General features: G+C 48.2%; 1 protein-coding gene across 1 annotated transcript in view; it reads left to right on the top strand.

The window, feature by feature from the left end:
- Positions 1-21,447, top strand: part of LOC119100101 (glycine receptor subunit alpha-3-like) — a 43,498-nt gene that overhangs the window by 2,980 nt on the left and 19,071 nt on the right. The window contains exons 2-4 of the mRNA XM_037223214.1: positions 17,345-17,418; positions 18,652-18,851; positions 19,247-19,329. Coding sequence (XP_037079109.1) covers positions 17,345-17,418; positions 18,652-18,851; positions 19,247-19,329 — 357 coding nt within the window. The remainder of the gene's footprint in view (positions 1-17,344; positions 17,419-18,651; positions 18,852-19,246; positions 19,330-21,447) is intronic.

Below are 21,447 nucleotides of genomic sequence, written 5' to 3'. Positions count from 1 at the left end.
TTTTTCACAATCTATGGTTTTTGACCACTACCGTGCTTCATGCAAGTAATACAGCTTCCACCATTCAATTTAGGAGGCTGTAGAGGTCCAACGCACACCTGAAGGCTTTAGTAGATTGGACGCGACTGGCTCTTTTGAATTCAGGTCAAAAAACATGATGTGCGAGCAGTTTTACATGAATGGAAAATCAAAAAATCCGGGAGCATCAATAAGATTACGCGTGTCCGTGGAAAGTTGAAATGATTTTTTACTTAACCTTTCTCAAACTCATGTTGTGTAACTGTACACCTGACAGCAGGTGTCATCACTGCGTACAATGTACTAACAAATCAGGTGGGGTAAGAGAACATGGCATGTTTCGGTTAGATATGGGTTTCCGTCGAAAACTGATGAGGTTGCAAAATTTGGTTCAAAAACCTTCCTTACCAAAATGCAGCCTGAGCCGTTCAATCTGCATCCACTCACCCCCACTCTAATGAAAACGCCGATATCCTTAAATAAAGTAAGAGAGAAGATATAAGAGGGTGAAAGAGAGAGAGTGAGAGAAAGAGAAAAAGGAGATCAAAAGGAAAGAAGCCGGGTACAAACCCAATTGTTCAGGTATTTACTTAACTACCGGACATCAGCATCGTCACCTTTGTATTTATTCTCATCGAAATGCTAGAACTCGTTCAGCTGCTCTTACAAGGGAGCAAGTTAAAAGTATATTTACAAGTTGAAAGCTACGGTTTGCTGGCATGGAAAGCAGCTATCTAAGCCGCCATCTTCAGACCATTCGTTGGGACCCCCAACACCAGATGGATCACATTTATGTCCATTTTAGCAACGTAGATGGCTCACATCAGACAATTGCAAAGCAGCGTAGCGGGCCAGCCCCATCAGACAGGACAGACGCCAGACAGACAGACAGACAGACAGACAGACAGACAGACGGACAGACAGACAGACAGACGGACAGACAGACAGACAGACAGCCCAGTCCACGGCAGGCGGAGACAGCTCGCGCAATGTGTCGACGCAGTTGTTTTAACACAACGGCTCGACGCGTCACTCCACGGAACAAAGTCACCGAGCGGAACCACCGGTGGCGTGGTTGTTCGCCTGCCTACGTAGGGGCTAATAATGGCTTCGTGACCGTGAGTTCGCTGATCACGTCACCCTCCCGCGCCGGGAGGCAGCAGAGTTGTCACGGATCGTGACCGTGGTGCCCGGGGCAGCATGCCACTGCGGTAGGTATTTTGCTCATTGACCCGTCTCGAGCGGCAAAACAATACATCCTTATCTTGTTTGACTTGCACCTCCTGCACCATTTGTGTTATAGTATGTCAACATGGGGACAAAGAACCACAATTTACCGGATCTATTGCTCGCGGTTCTAAATGATGATGGCGCCTGATGCAAACCCAGCCAAATATAATTCAGAAAAAGGCTTGTATGCCGCGATGGGTATCGCAAACAAGCGCCGTTAGATTGTTGTGAGCACACGGATTGTTCTCCATGGAACGAACCGGGCCAGTCGGACCTGCACGGCCTTAATCGCTGGTTTCGGCGCTCCGCTGTTGGTCGGTCGACTGTCTGGTGAGTATTGCACCGCGGTACATCGAGCGGCCAGGTACATGGCCATCAGAGCCCATGCCGATGACGGGCCCCGACCTGGCGGCACCTGCTGCAGTCAGCCGGCGGCCCGCGGCTCGCGTGCAGCTCGAGCCGGCTCGTGTGCAGTCTGACCCGGCCCGCGTGCAGTCTGACCCGTCACGACGACGGTTTGGCCCTGCCCGCGTGCAGTCTGACCCGTCACGACGACAGTCCGACCCGGCTCGCGTGCAGTCTGACCCGGTTCGCGTGTAGTCCGATTCGTTTTGCGTGCAATCTGACTCGTCACGACGGCAGTTCGGCCCCGCTCGCGTGCAGTCTGACCAGGCTCGCGTGCAGTCTAACCAGGCTCGCGTGCAGTCTGACCAGGCTCGCGTGCAGTCTGACCAGGCTCGCGTGCAGTCTGACCAGGCTCGCGTGCAGTCTGACCAGGCTCGCGTGCAGTCTGACCAGGCTCGCGTGCAGCCTGACCAGGCTCGCGTGCAGTCTGACCAGGCTCGAGTATAGTTCAGCCCTGCGTCCATTCAACAGGAGTGCCGTGATGCGGCCGTTAGTGCCCACCGTGCTGACGCTGTGAGTACAGAGGGCTGACAAAGCGGACGGTCCGCCAAATTTTGCACAGGGTGTGTTATATTGGTTATTGGATTCTTGGTCAGCTGATATTATAAATGAAAGCCAACAGGCTATGTAAGTTGACTGTGATATGCGAACTGTGAGTATGAGTGGTTTGAGGGTTTGCGTAGCAGTTGCGCAGCCGACAGGCTATATAAGCTGACTGTGATATGTGAACTGTGAGTTTGAGCTGCTTGAGGGTTTGCGTAGGAGTTGCGTAGCCGTAATGGCGTATTTGTTCCGAAAAATGTTTCTGAGAGGTCACTTTGTTATGAAAGCTTCCATGGATGGTGCAGCAGAACGAAAATCATGGATGGAGCGTGGAAACATGTAGTTATGATTATTTGGAATATTACTGCAGGTGGTATGAAGGTATATTCGAAAAAACGGAGCTTCTAAGTACATCTTTTGTTATCTCTGCTTTTTCTTTCCATGTTTACGTAGGGCGCGTATCTTGTGTATCTTGCTGTTACACTATGAGATGGCATATACAACTGATTGGTGACTTTTAATGCGGCTGTCAAGGAGACGAAAAACAAGACGATGAGGTGGAAAGGGAAGGCAGCTTGAGGTACTGGGTGGGTGAAGGATGAAAGAGCTAGTTACGGGGAAAGTGATAGGTGTGACAGAGGATTATGCAGTCCAGGGGTCATCAGTCATAAAAGTCGCCCAGCTCAACGGACTGCAGTGAGAGGATTGCTCTCAAACAATGAAAACAAATGAGGCATGGATAAAGATAAGTGGTGGTGAAATGATACTCATATATATACAAAAAACATGCAATGCCTTATATAATTTATCTACGGGCGAAATTTGCATATTTATAATCTCACTGCAGTAGCTATAGGGAGTAAAATGTAAAAATAAGTTAACGTGGGGGAGGGAAGGGCAGATGCCAATAATTTTGTTGTTACTGTGCTATGATTTCTTACGATCTTCCTAGGCGTTGGTTGACTTACAGATCGACAATGTCGGATGGTTTAGGTGAAAACGGTGCGCAGGGAATAATATTACGCCTGCCCTTATGCATCCCCAAGGCCATTTCCCACGTGAAACATGGGCCACGACTCTTTTAATGGCAGAAATTGCAAAACTTGCCAGAAATCGTCCCATTTTACAGGAAAATCTGCTATCTTGAACTGAAATAGCACGCAGTGCATTTACGCCTTACCAGGTTCACCAGCCATTAACCCCATTAGAGCAGACCAACCCTGCATTCACTCTGACAACGCCTCTCCTAAGGCTATAGGATGTGCATTCCAACCTCTCAGTGCGCGTCTCACGGTGTTACGAGCCCGTCTGGCCCGCCGTTTCTCATCTCCACCCAATGTTGTTGTATGCCGTACTCTTTTACACAGACTGTAGCGTTGGTGCGATGTGATGTAGTTCCGTGATGACGTCACAGCATCGCCTACCCATCTTTTCAGTAATGCGGGGTTGGTGCTAATAAGCTCAATGCTGCAGCTGTGAAGATTATATCGAGCAACGGCACATTTTCTCAGCCATGCTCACGATTTCTCAATCCAAGGGTCAGAGGATTCGCTCCGATTCGAGAAAAACAAAGCCGCGTCGGTTGATGACAGGTCTTTTACTCTGAGCATATTCAAGAGATAGCCGCGGAGTTCACAAGACTGCCATTTAAAAAAGATGACAAGAAAGTATTGCTTTGTGTTACTGTTCGGCACAAGGAAATCATAAAAGGCTATTGTTCTAGTGTTCACATGTCTGCGTTATGTTGGTGTAGTTTTTTAGATAAGTGCTATGATCATCTGAAACACTCACATAGGTGCTACGATCACTGAAGCATGTGACTGTAAGATATTTGACCCGTCGCTCAAGACACTTATCAGCTAATCAAGAAGCCTGTTGTAGCGCCGCGACGGAGTGCGCATTGCGCACGAATGTTATCCTTAATCTTCCAACGTTTTATTAATCACTTGTTTGGTGCTCTCGGGCCTCACATGGATAATGGAGGTGGTTCTAGAACTCTACGATGCTCCGTTTTGCTGTAACTTGCTCTAGCAACATCCTGGAATTTCTTGCAACAGTTTCAACAACTTTCCTTTAAAAGCTCTTTTGTCTTGCGAGAACACTGAAGGTGATTCTGAAGCGCTACCTTGCTTCATTTTGTCGTAAGTCGTCTTTGCAACATGATGCAATACCTTGCAACAAATTCCAAAATTCACCTTCAGTAGTTCTTGTGCCTTGTGGAACCACTGAAGGTTGTTCCAAGGCGTTAAATTTGTTTGGTCATAAACTGCTTCTGCAACAGTCTGCAACCTTTTGCACTTATTTTGATAGTTGAACTCCTGAACTTTGAAATCTTGCGAGGTCGGTGATGACGTTCCTTTCCTGCATGCCAATCTCATTCAGTACTAATGGTGTCCTCATGTGAAGATGCAACCTTGCAACGAAAACTGCGGTCAAAAATGTGCTGCACCCTGTGCTCCTTTCAGAAGTGTAGACAAGTGTAAGACTGGCCAATTCCTTGTCAGGCACACATTTACTTTACTGCTTAGCGTGGAGGCTTAGGTTAAGATTAGGAACACGATAATATTGGGACGAGTCCGAAGAGTGGTTCTTTCCCTGCTACACCCGCTTAACGCCTCTTGGGTTACGAAACGCCCCGCCGGCATCTCGCCTATTCTCCCTAGTTTGTCTTCAGCTTCAACATAAGTTGGCTTTGATGCCATTAGAAATTATTATATTCGTCTATCCATTTCCTCTGCTGAGCGGCCGGTGCCTCCACAGGTCCCTGTAATTTACTGGTTTTTATTTAATTCCATAAATTGTTTCCACTATGGCCACACGCTACATTCATTCGTCGCACCCCTAGTCAACTTTGGCCCCAACAATGTTAACCCTCTAGTGCTCTCCAGTTGCACACAGAGTCAAGGTAGAGTACCATTACTCAATATGCTGCTAAAAGCGGGGTTACAGGAGCCTTGAACGCACGTTTGCGATGTTCATTCCTCCTTATCTTGACACGTCAGGGATTTCGGGCTGGGATTTTATGCCGTCTTCGCGAGAGCACGGCATCTTTTGTGAACGCCTCTATAAGAAACATGTGATGACTGCCGGGTAGCACTTTCAGCAACGTCTTATGGGCATTGTTTCTGTTTTAGGAGGGCCACCCAGACTGTAAATCCTGGCTTCAACTAGCAAAAAGCGGGGCAACAGCGCACAGCTTATACGTTGTTTTCCTGTGGCCTGGGGTGACTCTTCATCCTCAGTATCGCCCAGTTAGCGTCCTTGTATTTAAGAAAGGCTTGCCTTCCCAATGCCAACCTCTCAGAGATTTCCGACTGGAATATTATGCCGTCTTCGCGCGAGAACGACATATTTCCTAGACGTGTTTACGAGAAACTTGTGGCGACTTCGCCGAGTCGCACCTTCCAGGAAGTCTTCTGGACACCGTTCCTGTACTGTGATATCTCCTCTGACCGGCTGCCCCTCCCTCTTGAATGAGATCAGACTTTCTACGTGATCACATCTGCCTGACGGTCCAAATGTCCGTCTTCCATCTCCACGCAGTTGCCAATGTCGTCAGACGCCATGCACAAAGCAGGGCGGCACGCATAAACGTACTGGGCTCACGCTGGCAAGCGTTATCTCATCGAGACTGTTTGTTCCTTCGGGTTAATCTCCATCTACCGGAAACATCGAGCAAATCCACAGAAACTCCAACCCCTTGAAGTTCGCATAATGCCCATTCTGAGCACTAAACACAGTACGTATGCAAAAAGTACGTTGCGACTGTTCGCAAGCAATAATTGATATGCAAATGTTCGAATGGAAAATAGGTAGGATCTAAAAACCGGAATATGACGCAAGCACGCAACTTTTCCAAAACGGCTCGTCTGATCGCCTTGAAACCTCCACTAATCGATTCCGTACATTGAGGTGAGACATGGTGAGGCAATATGGAGACCTGATCTGAGGTCCAACGCCTCGAAAACGCGATGCAAACATTTTGCATGCAAATGCAGACAACTCAGATCTCAGAGCCTACTAGACTGATCACTATGAAACCTTCACCATTGTATGCCCCAGACCTGATTCCCTCTTGCAGTTCTAGGTGTGATGACCCTAGGTCAGGTCAAAAGTCGTCAAATTTCACAAAGGCCAAAGTTTTTGCTTGCAGACAGGTAATGGTTCAGAACCTACCAAACACATCACTGCCAAACTTTCACCAGTAGATGCCACGTACCTGATTCCCACTTGCGGTTCCAGATTTGGTGACCCCAGGTCAGGTTAAAAGTCGTAAATTTCACAAAGTCCAAAATTTTTGCTTGTGGACTACTTATAGCTCAGAATATACCACGGCGATGACTGCCAATTTTATCATTCAGTACGCCATTTATCCTAATCATCTGTCGAAGCTGCAAGTATGGCGCCATTTATAATCATGCGTTTTCTTTTATGTTTGCTCCCAAGAAAAAGTGCACCTTGGTCAGGCCGAGTTATTGGGTTGAATTTGTCCCTAGCGGAGCTGTTGTGCTGAAAATCACGCGCTGAATTGTGTATGGTGTCGCCACGATTAAGTTAAAAACAGAGTCAACTGAATATCGCCAGCCTAAGCAAGCTGTACTTTTCCTTGGGAACAAACATTAAGGAAAAGGCATAATTACAAAGTGCCCCATACTTGCAGCTTTAACAGAGAATTAGGGTAAATGGCGTACTGAATGGTAAGGTTTGGCAGCCATCGGCGTGGTGGATTCTGAGCTATATGTAGTCCGCAAGCAAAAATTCTGGACTTTGTGAAATTTCATAATCTTTGATCTGACCTAGGGTCACCACATTCGGAACTGCAATAGAGTATCAGGTATGGGGCATCCAATGGTGAAGGTCCCACAGTGATCGGTCCAGTAGGCTCCGAGTTCTGAGTTGTTTGCATTTGCAAGTAAAATTTTTGCTTCGCGTTTTAGGTGTTCGACTTCAGGCCAGGTCTCCATATTGCCTTCCCATGGCCCACCTCAATGCACTGAATCGATTGGTGAAGGTTTCAAGGCGACTGAACAAGCCGCTTCGGAAAACTTGCGTGCCTACGTCATATGCCGGTTTTTTAGACCATGCCTGGAAAATGTTTGCATTGGTTATAGTTCATCAGGGCAAACTTCGTATGCACAAAGTTAGTACCCAATTGCTCGTTATGAATGCCTGTGCGCACTGTTCGGAGTGGAGAAAGCTGGTTTGAAAAGCTGCGGATGCAAAGGTTTGTGAGCAGCATAGGCATGAGCGATGGTTGTGCGTGCGCTTCCCTTTCCGAGAATGGTGAACCTGTAGCCTTTGGCGCCTGTAAAAGCCGATGGCGATGCATGTAGAAAATTGTCATCAAGTTGGTGGGTGACACTTTTATGAAGACTTTCCAGGCCAGCACGACCACCAGTGTACCAAATCATTCACCAGCATCTCTTCAAATTCGGTGGATTGTGGATTTCCGGGAATTATGTCAGATATGAACACGAGTGAGTTATTCCTACCTATCCTGCATATGGTTTAGGAATACTTCTCTCTGGCAATCTTTAGTCGGGTGCGAACAAGGTCATTCACAAAGAAGGTGCATGAAAACGTGTCCAGCTAGTGCATCTTTCTCTCTGGAATCTGATGCACTCTATATCATAGCTATTCCCTGCCAACTCATTCAAGGAAGTGTCACTTTTGGAACCTGACCATTTTGAATTTCGACGAAGTGACCTAAAGTCTAATCTAACGATTGTAGACCCTTTCTGAGACTGTCCATCTTTATTAGTTTTATACCGCAAAGCGTTGACTGAGTGTCTGAGTGACTGAGTGAGTAATGAGACAGACAAGGACAAAGCACTGTCGGCCCCAGGCACAGGCACGGACCAAGCATGACCGGCCTCACAGACAGGCAGACCGAGCGGGCCAAAATTTTGGGCAGGCACGGACCGAACACAGCCGGCCCCGTAGACAGGTACAGACCAAGCACGGCGCCACGTAGATAGGTAGATATCTATCCCGTCATATTTGGCCCATGTCGTATGAAAGAAAAATCCACTGTAGCAGACGACAGACTCACCAGTTCACCGCTCACTCGCGCCACCGGCGGCGATGCGACCGCAGGGTGCAAGGTCGCGTGAGATCAAAGTGCATGGCCTGCCGCTTCAGGTTGCCACGTACACCATTTTACTCGTCGCTAAATGGTACGCAGTCGGCTAGCTGGTCATATGTATCTACCACTAACAATCGGTTCGGTACCGGTAAGAGAATAACCCGATGTTTTTGCCGCTCTATGGCGAGTCAGTCTTGTGTGTACGTCTTCACTTTCTAGGCTTTTGCATCTTAATGGTCTGCTTATCAGGCCACAAAGCACATCTGATTGTCATAAAATTATGCGTAAGCGGCTCGCTGGTTCCATAATCTGCACGAATTTTTCGTCGTTCCGAATACCCTCCCAGCATGACGTCCGGCGCCTAGCGGCCTACTGAAGGCTCGACATCAGTAGCATCACGCTGGCGTTAAAGGGAGCGTCCCACCCTAGGGGCGTATTTTCAAAAAAAGCACTCAAGTGAATCCTTAGGACTATTTAGTCTGGTAGGAGCACTTGGTACGGCCACTGCAGCACCATCAATACATCATAAGGATATAAATTTGGATTATTTTCACGCTAAAACCACTACGGCAACGTCATGTAGCAGCATTACACTTCTTCGTCCGCGTTGCCGAGCCCGCGACAACCACAGCTGTCGTGACCGCCGTCGTCATGACGAAAGAATCTGCTGAAGGCTGCTTTCAGCTGTTATAATTTAGAGGTACCACTTTTGGGCTATTTTGAGCCACACATTTAGGGCATACGGGCTTAAAAGTGGTACCCTCACTGATATGACTGACGTCAATGCAAATAAACGTTTGTAATTGGCACAGCGAGCGGCAGCGGTTAGTTACCAAGAAGTGCGTTGGTTGAAGTTTGAACCAGTGCGTTACTATAGACCATGTCATGCTTCGTTTCCCAAAGCCAAAGGGGGCCTCAAAAAGAGCCACCATGGTTAACGCCTAGTGGAGAAATCAAAGCCATAAGATGACGTTTCGTTGAATTTTCGGGATAATGACCTAATGCTTGAGTATTTTCTCTGAAGTGTTTTGAGCTTTCGCGGCATCGATTACGCAAGCATTATGACAATTTAGTGCGTTGCAAACATTACAGAACACGAACGAGGCAAAAAAGCGAGGCAAATGAAATATGTTATGTGTTTAAATGTACTAATTTCATAGTTGTGAGAGAGGAGTCCAATGAGATTTTTACCGCAGAAGCGACTTCTTCTTATTGAAATTCTGGGCTTTTCGGAGGGATTTCGAAAAACTGTACTTACTGATACAATCGGACACCTCTGATCTAACAGTCAGTGAAAACCATGAAAAGGTGGCACACTCTCTTTAAGGAGAGATGAGGTGATAATCACCGGCGGTTTTACCACCTTTATACGGCCTTGCAGTCACTGTTTTGAGCTGTAGCAGTGCAGTCCCTGCCACCGTTGCAAAGTCCTCCTCCTCTGGGAACCCTTCAGCACCTGTGTGCAGCTGTAAACGGAATGCATGCATTTGCCCTGGAAGCTTTAGTTTTTTGCTGCCATCACGAATGACATCCTACATTAGTGATACAAGGATGAGTATTACATGCTCGACATGATGATTGCCTGGCTGATACACGGACGGTTATTACATACTGGGTATGGTTGTATATTCGCTTTTCGGAATGCATGCTGGCTTGGACCACATACATGTTAAATTACTCGAGCTTATTGCGCCTCTCATCTTCAAACCATTAGCATAGTTGTTTAATTAATCAATACCGTCAGGAATGTTTCCTCGTAAGTTTGGAGGAGCAGACATCAAACCAGTATTTAAAAACAAAGGCTCGCCATCGGATTATTCCTGCTATCGACCAATAAGCATCCTTTCGGGTGCTCTCAAAAGTCTTCGATAAAGTAGTGTATGAAAATACGTAAGACCATTTCAGCGAAAACTTCTTCTCTCGGACAACCAAAGAGGATACTGGCAGAGCCACAGCATTCAACAGTAGCTATTGTACTTGACGCACAACCTACGCAAATCGCTTGACATGGGACGTAACTCTACGGCAATGCACTTCGACATATCTAGATACTTTGACAAGATATGGCGGAAAGGTCTGTTGCACAAGAGCGAAAGCGAGTTTGGAATCACAAGACGACTTCTAGACTGACTTAAATCGTACTTACAAGACAGACGACAGAGAGCACGGATGCGTAACACTTTTTCGACGACCCAAACCATAAACGCGGGCTGTCCGCAGAGCTCTGTACTCGGACCTTAACTAGCACTCACCTATCTCGACGGACTCTCAAATCGGACACAGAATGATGCTGTTTTCTTCGCTAACGACACCTCTCTACACCCCGCACACAACGGCTGGCTTACGCGCGACCGAACGTTCACTCCAACACGACCTCGACGAAATACACAAACATGGTCGAGAAGGGGCCAACGCATTCAATTTCACAAAAACGATCCAACATACACTGTCATATAAACGCAAACGTCTGTCACCAGCGCTTACATTCGGAGGTGACCCAATAATACCAATCCACGCCACACACACACGCGCACACACGCATACGCACACACACACACACACACACACACACACACACACACACACACACACACACACACACACACACACACACACACACACACACACACACACACACACACACACACACACACACACACACACACACACACACACACACACACACACACACACACACACACGCGCGCGCGCACACGTTGGCATGACATTTTCCAAAGATCTTTGTTTTCACCAACACATAAACAAAACATGCCAAAAAATGAACAAAACCCTCAGATCTCTGCATCAGATAGCACAGCAGGCCCATTCTCGACCAAATCTACAGTGTACATCAAATATTGTTTTGAGCACCGCGACGCCATTTACGACGGACGCATCGCAATACAAGACACTATCGGACATGAGACACAACAAAACAGTCGTGAAGCTGGTGACCGGGGCACCATTCAGAACACCATCGGATAAACTGCGAGCTGGCTTGACGTGGGATAGACTAACAACGAAGCGACACATACACCGACTGACGCTCTATCATGAGCTCAACAACCTTGGGCAACGTCCACTGAACAATATCACAGCAATCATGCCTAATGCCCGCACTCAAAACACAAACGGAGATGTCATAAATGCGAGCAAGCACACGACAACCACCAATCGTGCATTATCGTACCACAAATCATTTAATCCAAGAACAAGTACGCAATGGAATGGACTGCACGACACCACACGATACCTCAGCGACTCCGCCTTCAACAGCTTTGCGAGCGACAGCTTTGCTCGATCCACCCCGCTGCTACGTGGTGCGATCAAGATGCAGCAAACGTTTTACATGCCAGACTAAGAATGGACATGTCCCACTGGAATTCTCATTTATTTCTTGTTCAAAAAATAGCCTCGTCGGCGCGCTAGTGTGGATACCAAATTGAAAGCATTTGCCATTTTGTGCTCTGTGCCAAAGGTACGTAGAACAATGACACGATCTGTTTGACAGCATATCTCAAACGTTACACATCGCTTGTAGTTACCTCCACATCAGCTAAAAACTCTATTACATGGCGCATATCTCAGTGACGACGATGGTCCAGTGGTGGTTCACCATTTACGAACTTTTCTGCCCAAATCTAGACGATTTATCGACCTTTAGTGCTGTTAGTTATCCTCTCACTTTACTATATGGACGTGATATCCCTGATGAGGCGTGTGATGGCTGATCATCCAGCCTAATTAAGTGGCGGAGTAAGCTGTACTGTGGCGACGGTCACAGTTTAACATTTATTTGTGTGTGCCTTAGATAAGGTGGTGCGATTTAAGCTTTTGCTTTGCGCCTTTCTGATTTACGCTATCTTTCTATTGCACGTGCTGTTTTAAAATCATGATGATGACGACGACGACGACGACGACGACGACGACGACGATGATGATGATGATGATGCCACTGGTGGTGAAAGCTCCCCTCCCCTCGAAAAAGATCATCGGCTTGACCGATTCGATTTCGAGAGGACACGGTTTTCTCCGCTATGTTGTTATTCATGGCTTCTTTGATTGAAACAGAAGCCAGAGAAGCAAGGGGAAGATGCCGTTATGTTTGTATTTTGAAGTCAATAGCATTAGCAAACGGTTTTAAATGGCTGCATGTATTAAACCGGCGGTGCTATTAATTATACATTGTTAAAATGGACTTTTACTTAACAGATAAAACCCAGAGGCTTTTCCAGATATTGTTCTGGGTTTTACAGACATTGAGGACAGACAGACCCCGTGAACGTTGGCCTTAGATCGAAATCAGGCAAAAGAAATTGCATTAGCTTGGCCAACCCACATTCGTCTAGGGATGCTCAGCCTGACGTCCGAGCGATTACTGTAAACACATAAAGCATAATGCTGAATATGCGCGCCCGCAAGCTCAGACTCAAGGGTCATGCGTGGTCACATGTTCAGTTCAAAGGCCATTTTGTCGCAGCGCAGGGTACGTACCGACCGCCGGTCTGGCGACAGGGAGCGAGATCTCCTGGTCGATCCGAAGGTCCTCACATGGATGCATCATGCAGTGGTCCTTTCCCTGATGGGCAAGCTCCCTGACCGGGCAGCTGCAGAGAGACGCAGGGGCCCTCAATGACGCAAAAAGATCTCATATCGCCGGTCTACTAATTGGCACAGGTTTCCCAGTTCGGATGAATTGGCCCTTAGTTTGACTCGGGCCAAGAGTACCCTGAACCCGGGCCTCGAGGCTCTGACTGACACCCCTTCCTCTGACCCCTCCATTGCCTTTTGCGGACCGTCATCACAAGCTCTCATATCGCCTTTCGTTGACTGATGCCCCCGGGAAATACCAGAGGCCCTCTGTCATTCGGCGTCCACTAGCTCCTCATGTTCAGGAAGTGTGTTCCTGAATGTCTCGGGATCCTTTACCGACAGAGGACTTCTTGTTAGGCAATGTGGTCTCGTACGTCACGCAGGCCCCCATCGTCAAAGGGGCCGGGACCAGCGTCAGTCGCCGGCCCAAGCTTCGTCCCTACTTGGGAAATGGGCCATCAGGGCTCAGACCGGCACAGAGCCAACTGCGCCATGTCGGTGGTCTCTGACCTGGATGGAGGTTCGCATTTTCCCGGGGTTCTTAATAAGTGCAAGAGGCCATCTGACAGGTATTCGAGGTTATGGCTCTACGGGCCACTTACCTTAATGTGACCCACTGCCGGAACTTTAGGCCTTTCAGCCTTCGAATCGAACCCCAGGTCGTCGTTCCCAAAACGTCCTTCGGGTCCCTCTTTATGTCTCCTCGGACGTTGGCCCTCGCTGACTTGAAGCTTTTTGCTAACGCAGGATCCCCTGTTGGTACTCTAGGCTCCTGGCCGACATAACCGACATAAGGGACCCAACCAATGTAATCGTCAGCCCCTGCCTTCTTCTTCCTTGGTAATTGGGCCCCTGCCAAGCCCCTGCATTTCCAGAATAAAGCGTCTGCCCGGCCGGTCCAGGCCGTCTATCTTGCATTGACAACATTGAGAGAATTCAACGCTTCGAGGCCGGCCATCAGGCTGGTAACGATTCATACCCGGTCATGAATGAGCGGGGCTATGCAAGTAAATAACATTTAAAGACTAAACACGACATGTGCAGACCATGCTTTGGACGTCTGGAGGATGTGCCGAGTCCAATATATAACGACCGAAGCGCCTCTTCTCCAGACTATTTGGGAAGCATTTTAGCTTATGTTTCGCACGACGATGACTTCGCATCGTATGTTTCGCATCTTGCATGACGTGACTGGCTGTGAATAAGCTTTTGAGTGCTGTGTGACTTGCCTCATTACTTAATGTGATGCGGTCGTTGTTGCTGTTTATGGGTCTTTTCGGACGCGTCGAGTACGATGCTCATTTTTCGCCAATAACGCTGTTTTGATTTTACTAGTGTGGTGTGAAAGTGGCTTGAAAGTCAACATCTCTTAGGAACAAAAAAAACAAACTTTGGACTGAAGAAAGGGAAGTTTGTCACCGAGTACCCTGTATTCAAATAAGACACTTGACTGATAAGCGCCTTTTGTGTTTGATTGTGTCAACCGTCTGTGACATGTGCTGGTCTGTATGGCTCTCTGCCCCGGCGCGAGCGCCTCTATCTGATGTGTGAGTCCATGTGGCCGCCCCGCAGCCGAGGGGCGGACGGGTCTGCCCTCCCGGTGGCCCGGCTGCAGACGGTGTCTTTTCATTGGTGTTCCGGCTACGGCCGGCCGGGCACCGGGCTTAGCGCTTCTCCACCTGGTGGGAACGCATATCGCCGTCAAACCTTTGCACAGTGCAAAGTACAACCGCGATATTATCATTCAATTACTGGTCATTATATGACCATTCTGCGCAGAATGGTTATATTTTGCGTTCAAGTATAACCATTCTGCGTACTGACCGCGCGACCAACATGGCCGTGGCTATAATTTCACGAACGGAGCTCTGGCTCAAACGTTAGAACAAAAGACAGTCATTCGTGCTAAAGGGAAAGAACTTTGGGCGTTTGAATGCATGCGTACATAAGACTTTTAGTTCTAATGAACAGGAAGACGGCATTATCAGAAGGTATCACAGGCGGGAAATCGTTTGGCTTGAGAGTGCTAACACTGCTTTCGTGGGATTTCTTTAGGTGAGCCAGTAGTTTGGTAAACCACGTAGCGCGATTTATTATAGAATATTTAGTTTTTGTCATGTCAGTGGTGAAGCATCTACGTAAACCCATTTCTTCACCATGCCAATTTACTTTCTCCACAATTGGACCTGTCACGAATTTAAAATTATGTTTATGCAGAACGACCGTATTCACACGGTATGCACTCTACATTTTTTTTACTTTTGCGAACTTAAGTACACGCCGATGTAGCGTGCTTTGTTCAAAAGTGAAGACTTTGTGGAGAATTCTGGTGAGAGCTGGTGCCAATTTGCACGCATATCTATTTGTGACTGCAGCCGAGAGACGCCATTTCACATGTTTTCCATCCAGGGTTTAGATATTTCTGCATTCACTCGCTTCCATTGTGAACATTCATGTGACTCAAGCTGTGTTTTCAGGTTTATGCACGTTGCCTGGGCACTCTATGACGAGGAGCTCGATGTGCTTCCCGCCAATTATTCCCGAGAGTTCCACCCCTGGACTAGTCAATGTGAGTATTTATCATCAGTGCGTCCTTCAGTGCGTCCTTCAGTGCGTCCTATCAGTGCGTCCTTCAGTGCGTCCTATCAGTGCGTCCTTCCACCTAACTATTCCCGGGAGTTCTACCCCTGGACCAGTAAAGGTGAGGATCGTCAGTGCGTCCTTCCCTCTAACTATTCCCGGGAGTTCTATCTTTGGAACAGTGAAGGTGAGGATCGTCAGTGCGTCATTCCCTCTAACTTATCCTGAGAGTTCCACCCCTGGATCAGTGTTGGTGAGCATCCTCAGTACGCCCTTCCCTCTAACTTCTCCCGAGAGTTCCACCCCTGGACCAGTCGAGGTGAGCAGCCTCAGTGCGTCCTTCCCTCTAACTTATCCTGAGAGTTCTACCCCTGGACTAGTGTTGGTGAGCATCCTCAGTACGTCCTTCCCTCTAACTTATACTGGGAATTCCACCCCTGGACCAGTGTTGGTGAGCATCCTCAGTACGTCCTTCCCTCTAACTTCTCCCGAGAGTTGCATCCCTGGACCAGTGAACTACGGTACCTCAGTACGGACATCAGCTACCGAACACCCCGCTATCAATGCAGCCAATGCTTGTAAAAAGAACTTGGTTGTCGGGTTGGTTCGTTAGCCCCTGTGAGATGTTCCTGTGGCACTGCAAGACGGCTACGGTTTCATTCCCTTTCTGGACTTTTAACTCACCAAACAGCGTTTACAGTACAGACCTGCGCGCAAAAGACACACACGCTGGGGCATGAATGCAGTTTCAGTCCGTCCATCCTCGCCTCACGAAAGAAAACTCAGAAACCAACTCCGTCGAGCCTCTCACTTCTCATTTGCACTGCAAGCAGACACACGCATCAGCAGCATCATTCATACATTTCGCAACGACGGCTACCCATAAAAGCTGAACTCCATCGCAGTCCGGCAAGGCAGTGGGGAAAATGCTTAGGGACAGCGCACTCAAGGGCATTCCACTCAGGGCCTGACTTTCTAAGGAACATAGCCAGTTGATTATCTCTCAATCTGGCCATCATAACTGTTCTGTGCTGTGATGTAGTGTGGAGTTGAGTATTTTTTCTAATGTCCACAAATGTTCCGTGATCTTGTGTAGTGTGTATTTAAGCATTTCTTAACGTCCACAGTCAGCATATGCTCTGTTGTTGATGGTGTTTACATAATTTACGCCGCGGTCGCGATTTATGATGTGTCTCATAGACCCGATCGGCAGTTGGTGTTCACCCAACGACGTATTGTCATCCAAGATAAAGGCGACATCATTTTGGTCTGTAGGAGTCTGAAGTCAAGGTGTTTTGTGTAGGGTCACGTATGAATCAGCTAATCGAAGGATCAGAACTTATATAGACAATGCTTGAGTCAGTCTGTGAAGTTTTAAAGGATCGTGCCTGCAACTGAAAACATGGGCAGCTGAAATTCTCAACATTTCATTGCGCTTTGTAAATGTGTCATTGCGATGACACATTTACTTTGTGACGAGTTTTGTCCTTGCTCAGCGATAATTTTGTAACTTTCGGTGTTTGCCCGTGCGTGGTGGGAGGCGAGTACCAACTGGTGATACCCTTTTAGACAATTTCGCTCCGGCTAAAGATAACGCTGGAACTGACGGCACTCTAGACGTTCATCTTTGGGAATCATGACGTTTTCTTGTTCAAAGAAAAATATAATTGCAATGTTTTTTGGGAGGTACATTTTAATTGCTTTTTGGAAACCTTTGGTTAGTCTTTTTTGGAAAATGACCATGCACTGACTTAAGTGATCAAAGGTTATCACGCACTGAGACAACACACAGCTGACATAAGCCATCGAAAGGCCCTGTAACAAAACTGTAGCGCGGTGCGGCCTCGGCGCGACATTCCGGACCAACTGACCTGGTGTTCGTGTTCCCAGGCTACGAGGGCACGCTGGACATCAAGGTCTACCTCACCATCGTGAGCATCTCTACGATCGACGAGGAAAAGTCGGTGAGTGTATTGCCATGCTGAACGGACCCAGGTATTCATAGGCGAAGAGCGTTTCGTGTTGAGTCCGCGTCACAGCTGGTACATAAAACACCATATAGTTTATAGTCGTTAACAAAACTGAAGCAAGTGTTCGGATGTAAATGACGGAACTATTATAGCACCGGGCGACTGGCCGCTTGCGCATACAAGGCAGCGAAGTGTTGTAAATGGTCTCTTTAAATTGATAACCTGCTGATGGTTTCTTCTCTGACTGGTATACGGTTTCCCCACAGAGCGGTTTTTAACAGTTCAGGGAGGCGGGTTGGTGAGGGGGGGGGAGGTTAGGGGTTACAACTTCTCCTCAACATTTTTCTTGTCCCACCGTAACTTGTGACTGTTCTATTGAACATGGAATGTGAGGCGACCTGAACATTTTGACTTTACGCCGTTTGGGGAAGACACGCAACCAGGTGGGGCGTCAAGCTCCTTACCTCATGGAGTTGTGCGATGACATATGGAATTATATTTTAAGTGTCTTCCCCACTACAGCGATTTTGAAGGTGCGCACATGGGAGTTCGGGTTCATGCTCGTGTGGCATTGTAATGCATAACGTTTCTTTTTCAGTCTATTCACATGTCTCTCCTGATACGTTCAATTTGGACGGATCCCCGCATCTTATTGCCCAAAGGTTAGTCATGGTCGTGCTCATCAGGCGTGTGTATACATTAGCACACCATCAGCGTGAACTCCCTGTGGGAGAAACAACCAGGAGACCTTTAGTTCTGGTGGTAGAAACAACCAAGAGACCTTAAGTTCTGGTGGTAGAAACAACCAGGAGACCTGGTTGTTTCTCCCCGCGGTAGAAACAACCCGGAGACCTTTAGTTAAAATGCCGGTTAACGATGATGCTGCCCTAACTATACCTTGACGCAGACTGGAAGCTAACCTCGTCTCCATGCGGAAATTCTTTACACCAGCACAGTGCGGCTTCAGTTTTCGCGCCACGCCATTCTGACGTTTCAAAAATGCTGCAACACGGCGTGCAAACGCTGAGAGGAAATGGCGGGTCGAACAGCTAGGGGAAGTCGCACGCACCAGGGATACGGCAATCCTTCTACGGTGCCATGACGACGCGTTGATATTAAATTGGGATGAGATTATATAATAAATGATAATTACAGCCTGAGAACCCGACAGCTCCTGCCTTTTCCAAATAAAGTTAGCACGGGTTGGTCTCGCCCGTGCACCGCGAGGGACAACCAGCCACTAACAGTGACTGGATCGCAGGCATGGCGGGGGACGCGCACCTCTCGTTCTCGCCGCTGCTGCGTGAGCGACTATGGGTGCCCGACCTACTCTTCGTCCACGCCACCTCCATCCGCCAGCTGCAGCTGTACACCCCCAGCGAGGCTCTGCAAATCTACGCCAACAACACCGTCTTTCTGTCCTCGCTGTAGGTCAAGCTCGTGCGACGCGTCAGGCCGCCTCGTTTTCGAATGCCATGTTGCTTGGCGCTCTGAATAGCCGAAGCATACGAGTTTCCCCGACCATTCACCTGATCTTGGCGCTCTACGTAAAGCAGAATCTTCGAAGTGTCTTCGAGATGTAGGGTTACAATCTATAATGGTCTGAGCATTTCCAAATTACCTTTATCGGTTTTGAGACGTGAGACGTGATGTCTTTTATGCTAGTTTTGGGGAGAAAGTGAGTTGCTGCGTGCATCAAACCGCTGACAATTGTTTACCAATGCGCTGTGTGCACCTTAATTACTGGTGCATCACCACCTACATGAGTGCGTACCTGACACCACACCTGCAGTGTCCCTGACTTGTTGGGCTCTGCTTCCAGGATGCTGGTGGAGTATACTTGCCCTATGAAGTACATGTCCTATCCTCTGGACCGGCAATCCTGCGACGTCTTCATGGAGAGCAGTGAGTGTGTGACGTGTTCACCTGTGAAGTCAATATACTGTGCACCAAGACCTAACAATTTCAGTAAGCTGTCGGGCCTGCGCGGACACGTGAGTGGCATGCAGTGCTTAGACTGAGTAGGCAACAAAGACCAAGTGTAATCTTATCAATATTCACTGTATAGAGACTCTTCAACATAGAGACCCCTGAGAGGCTTGAAATGAAATGAAATGACGGCACACGCCCATTACCTGCCCATTCATTCGCTGCATTCGCATGCCTTGCATCCAAATGTAACACCGTAAGACATGCCTTGGAGCGTCGCGCCAGCTTAGTGCTCCGGCCACTTAGCGATATTGCCCCTAACGCCAGCATACTGGGCGCTTGCAGTGCGGTGGTAAAGCCGTACATGTTGAAGACAACGGGTGCGGGTTCCATTCGGCGCTGCGTCCACGCTGCCTGCCATTTTTTTCTTTATTGGAATTCGTGACGTAAGGGTAGTCGACTATACTGGTCCTTTTGCGTCATCAAGAAATAGTCAGAACATACTGTGAGTAAAATCACGCGATAAAGTTAAGTCACGTTAGTGTGATAAATAACAAGTACGATTGAGATAATAATTAAGCGCTCTAATGCGGGAATGCAGCTGCACGCATATGAAGATATGGGGACAATGACGCTGAATGCCTGTAAGTCAAGAGGAAGTCAACGCTGACTAGAAATGCTATGAGACGTTGCTCTTGGCAGCATTGAGTTTCTCCAACCAGCTGTGGAAAGGTCGCTGCCTGGAAGCATGTAATTCCAATTTCATCGTATTCACAACAAATAAGCTTGAACCAGTATGGGCTCGACCGTCAGCTCTTTCCGCACTCATTACACGCTGAGGCACGCTGGGCAGCCAGGAGAAACGAGTGGGTTGCGTGCGTATAGCCCAGTCGCAGCATCCAAACAGCAGTATCTTCCCACCTGTCCTTACGCTGCAACACCTTTCACTTACAAATGGGACGTTTCAGCTCGAAGAAAGAGCTATTCATGGCATCCCATCTCCTCCGTCTTATAGAGCTTCGCCTCTGTCGTCCTCTGCGCGCACACTCTGAAGGGCTTGCTGGAAGCCACGGGCTTGTGTTTCGATAGGAAGAGGGCGGCCGTGGCGAGCCCGTCACCTTTGCTGCCGCGGCTGCGCTTTCGTTTCGGGAACTGAATGGAAATTCCAGCATGAATGGAAATTCACATAAACGTAACACAAATACCGTGATCGCTCGCAAGTCGGAGCTCGTCCCAGGCTGGACAGACCAGATGGGAGTGGCCGCTTGACTCGAGGAATGGGTGTAGAGATAATGCGCTGAGGTCATGGAGCCAGGTTGGATCAGAGGGTTTTTGCAACCACATTGCAAGAACTGTAACACTGCAAGAATTGCGAACAGCCAAGTCGAAATCACAGTCATTAAAGTATGCAGACAAAGTTTCTGATTGACGTCACTAGAGACGCAAGCGCACCCAGTCCCAGCAGTGACATTCGAACCATCCGTGAAAATCTTCAGAGAGCCGTCGCACAAGGAGATTCGTTCCGCGGCGTGCTGCACAAATTCCACCTCGGATGCGGATGATATGTTGTACTGGCGTGGGTTGAGGTTGTCCGCTGACCGTGCGAGTTTCCACGATGTTTGATGCTAATCGGCGACAATGTCGTCATACGTCAGTCTCCCGCAGCCAGTCTCTCATGCGCAGACATATCGGCCACGATCAGCGCTTCCGCTCACAAAAAGGAGCGAATGAGCGAACGCGGGAACGACGCGTCATGTCGAGGGTCAGTCAGGGCCTGCGCTACTTTGACCGCGGGATTCAAAGCAAGTCCCTTACGCCTCAGATCCAGGGGCGGCTCGCTATTGGAGCGCTCGTGGCGTCGCTAACCGGGAGGATAGTACCATACAGATGACGTGTGGGTTTCCTGCTTTGTTTCCCACGCAGGCATAACTGTATGCATGGGGTTTGCGGTCGAGAAACGGAGCTCGTTTGCCGTTCTTCATCACCATCTTGTCCAGACACACTTGCTAATAAATATTTTAAACAATGACAAAATTGAGACAAACAGCACAAAACAGACATGTATCCAACTACAGGTGCCACCCGATATTTTCG

This window comes from Pollicipes pollicipes, unplaced genomic scaffold, assembly GCF_011947565.3.
Source record: "Pollicipes pollicipes isolate AB1234 unplaced genomic scaffold, Ppol_2.1 Scaffold_4881;HRSCAF=5763_pilon_pilon_pilon, whole genome shotgun sequence".
In the NCBI taxonomy this organism is placed as follows: domain Eukaryota; kingdom Metazoa; phylum Arthropoda; class Thecostraca; order Pollicipedomorpha; family Pollicipedidae; genus Pollicipes; species Pollicipes pollicipes.
The sequence above is the reverse complement of the archived record's forward strand: the minus strand, read 5'-3'. Positions and strand labels throughout refer to the sequence as shown.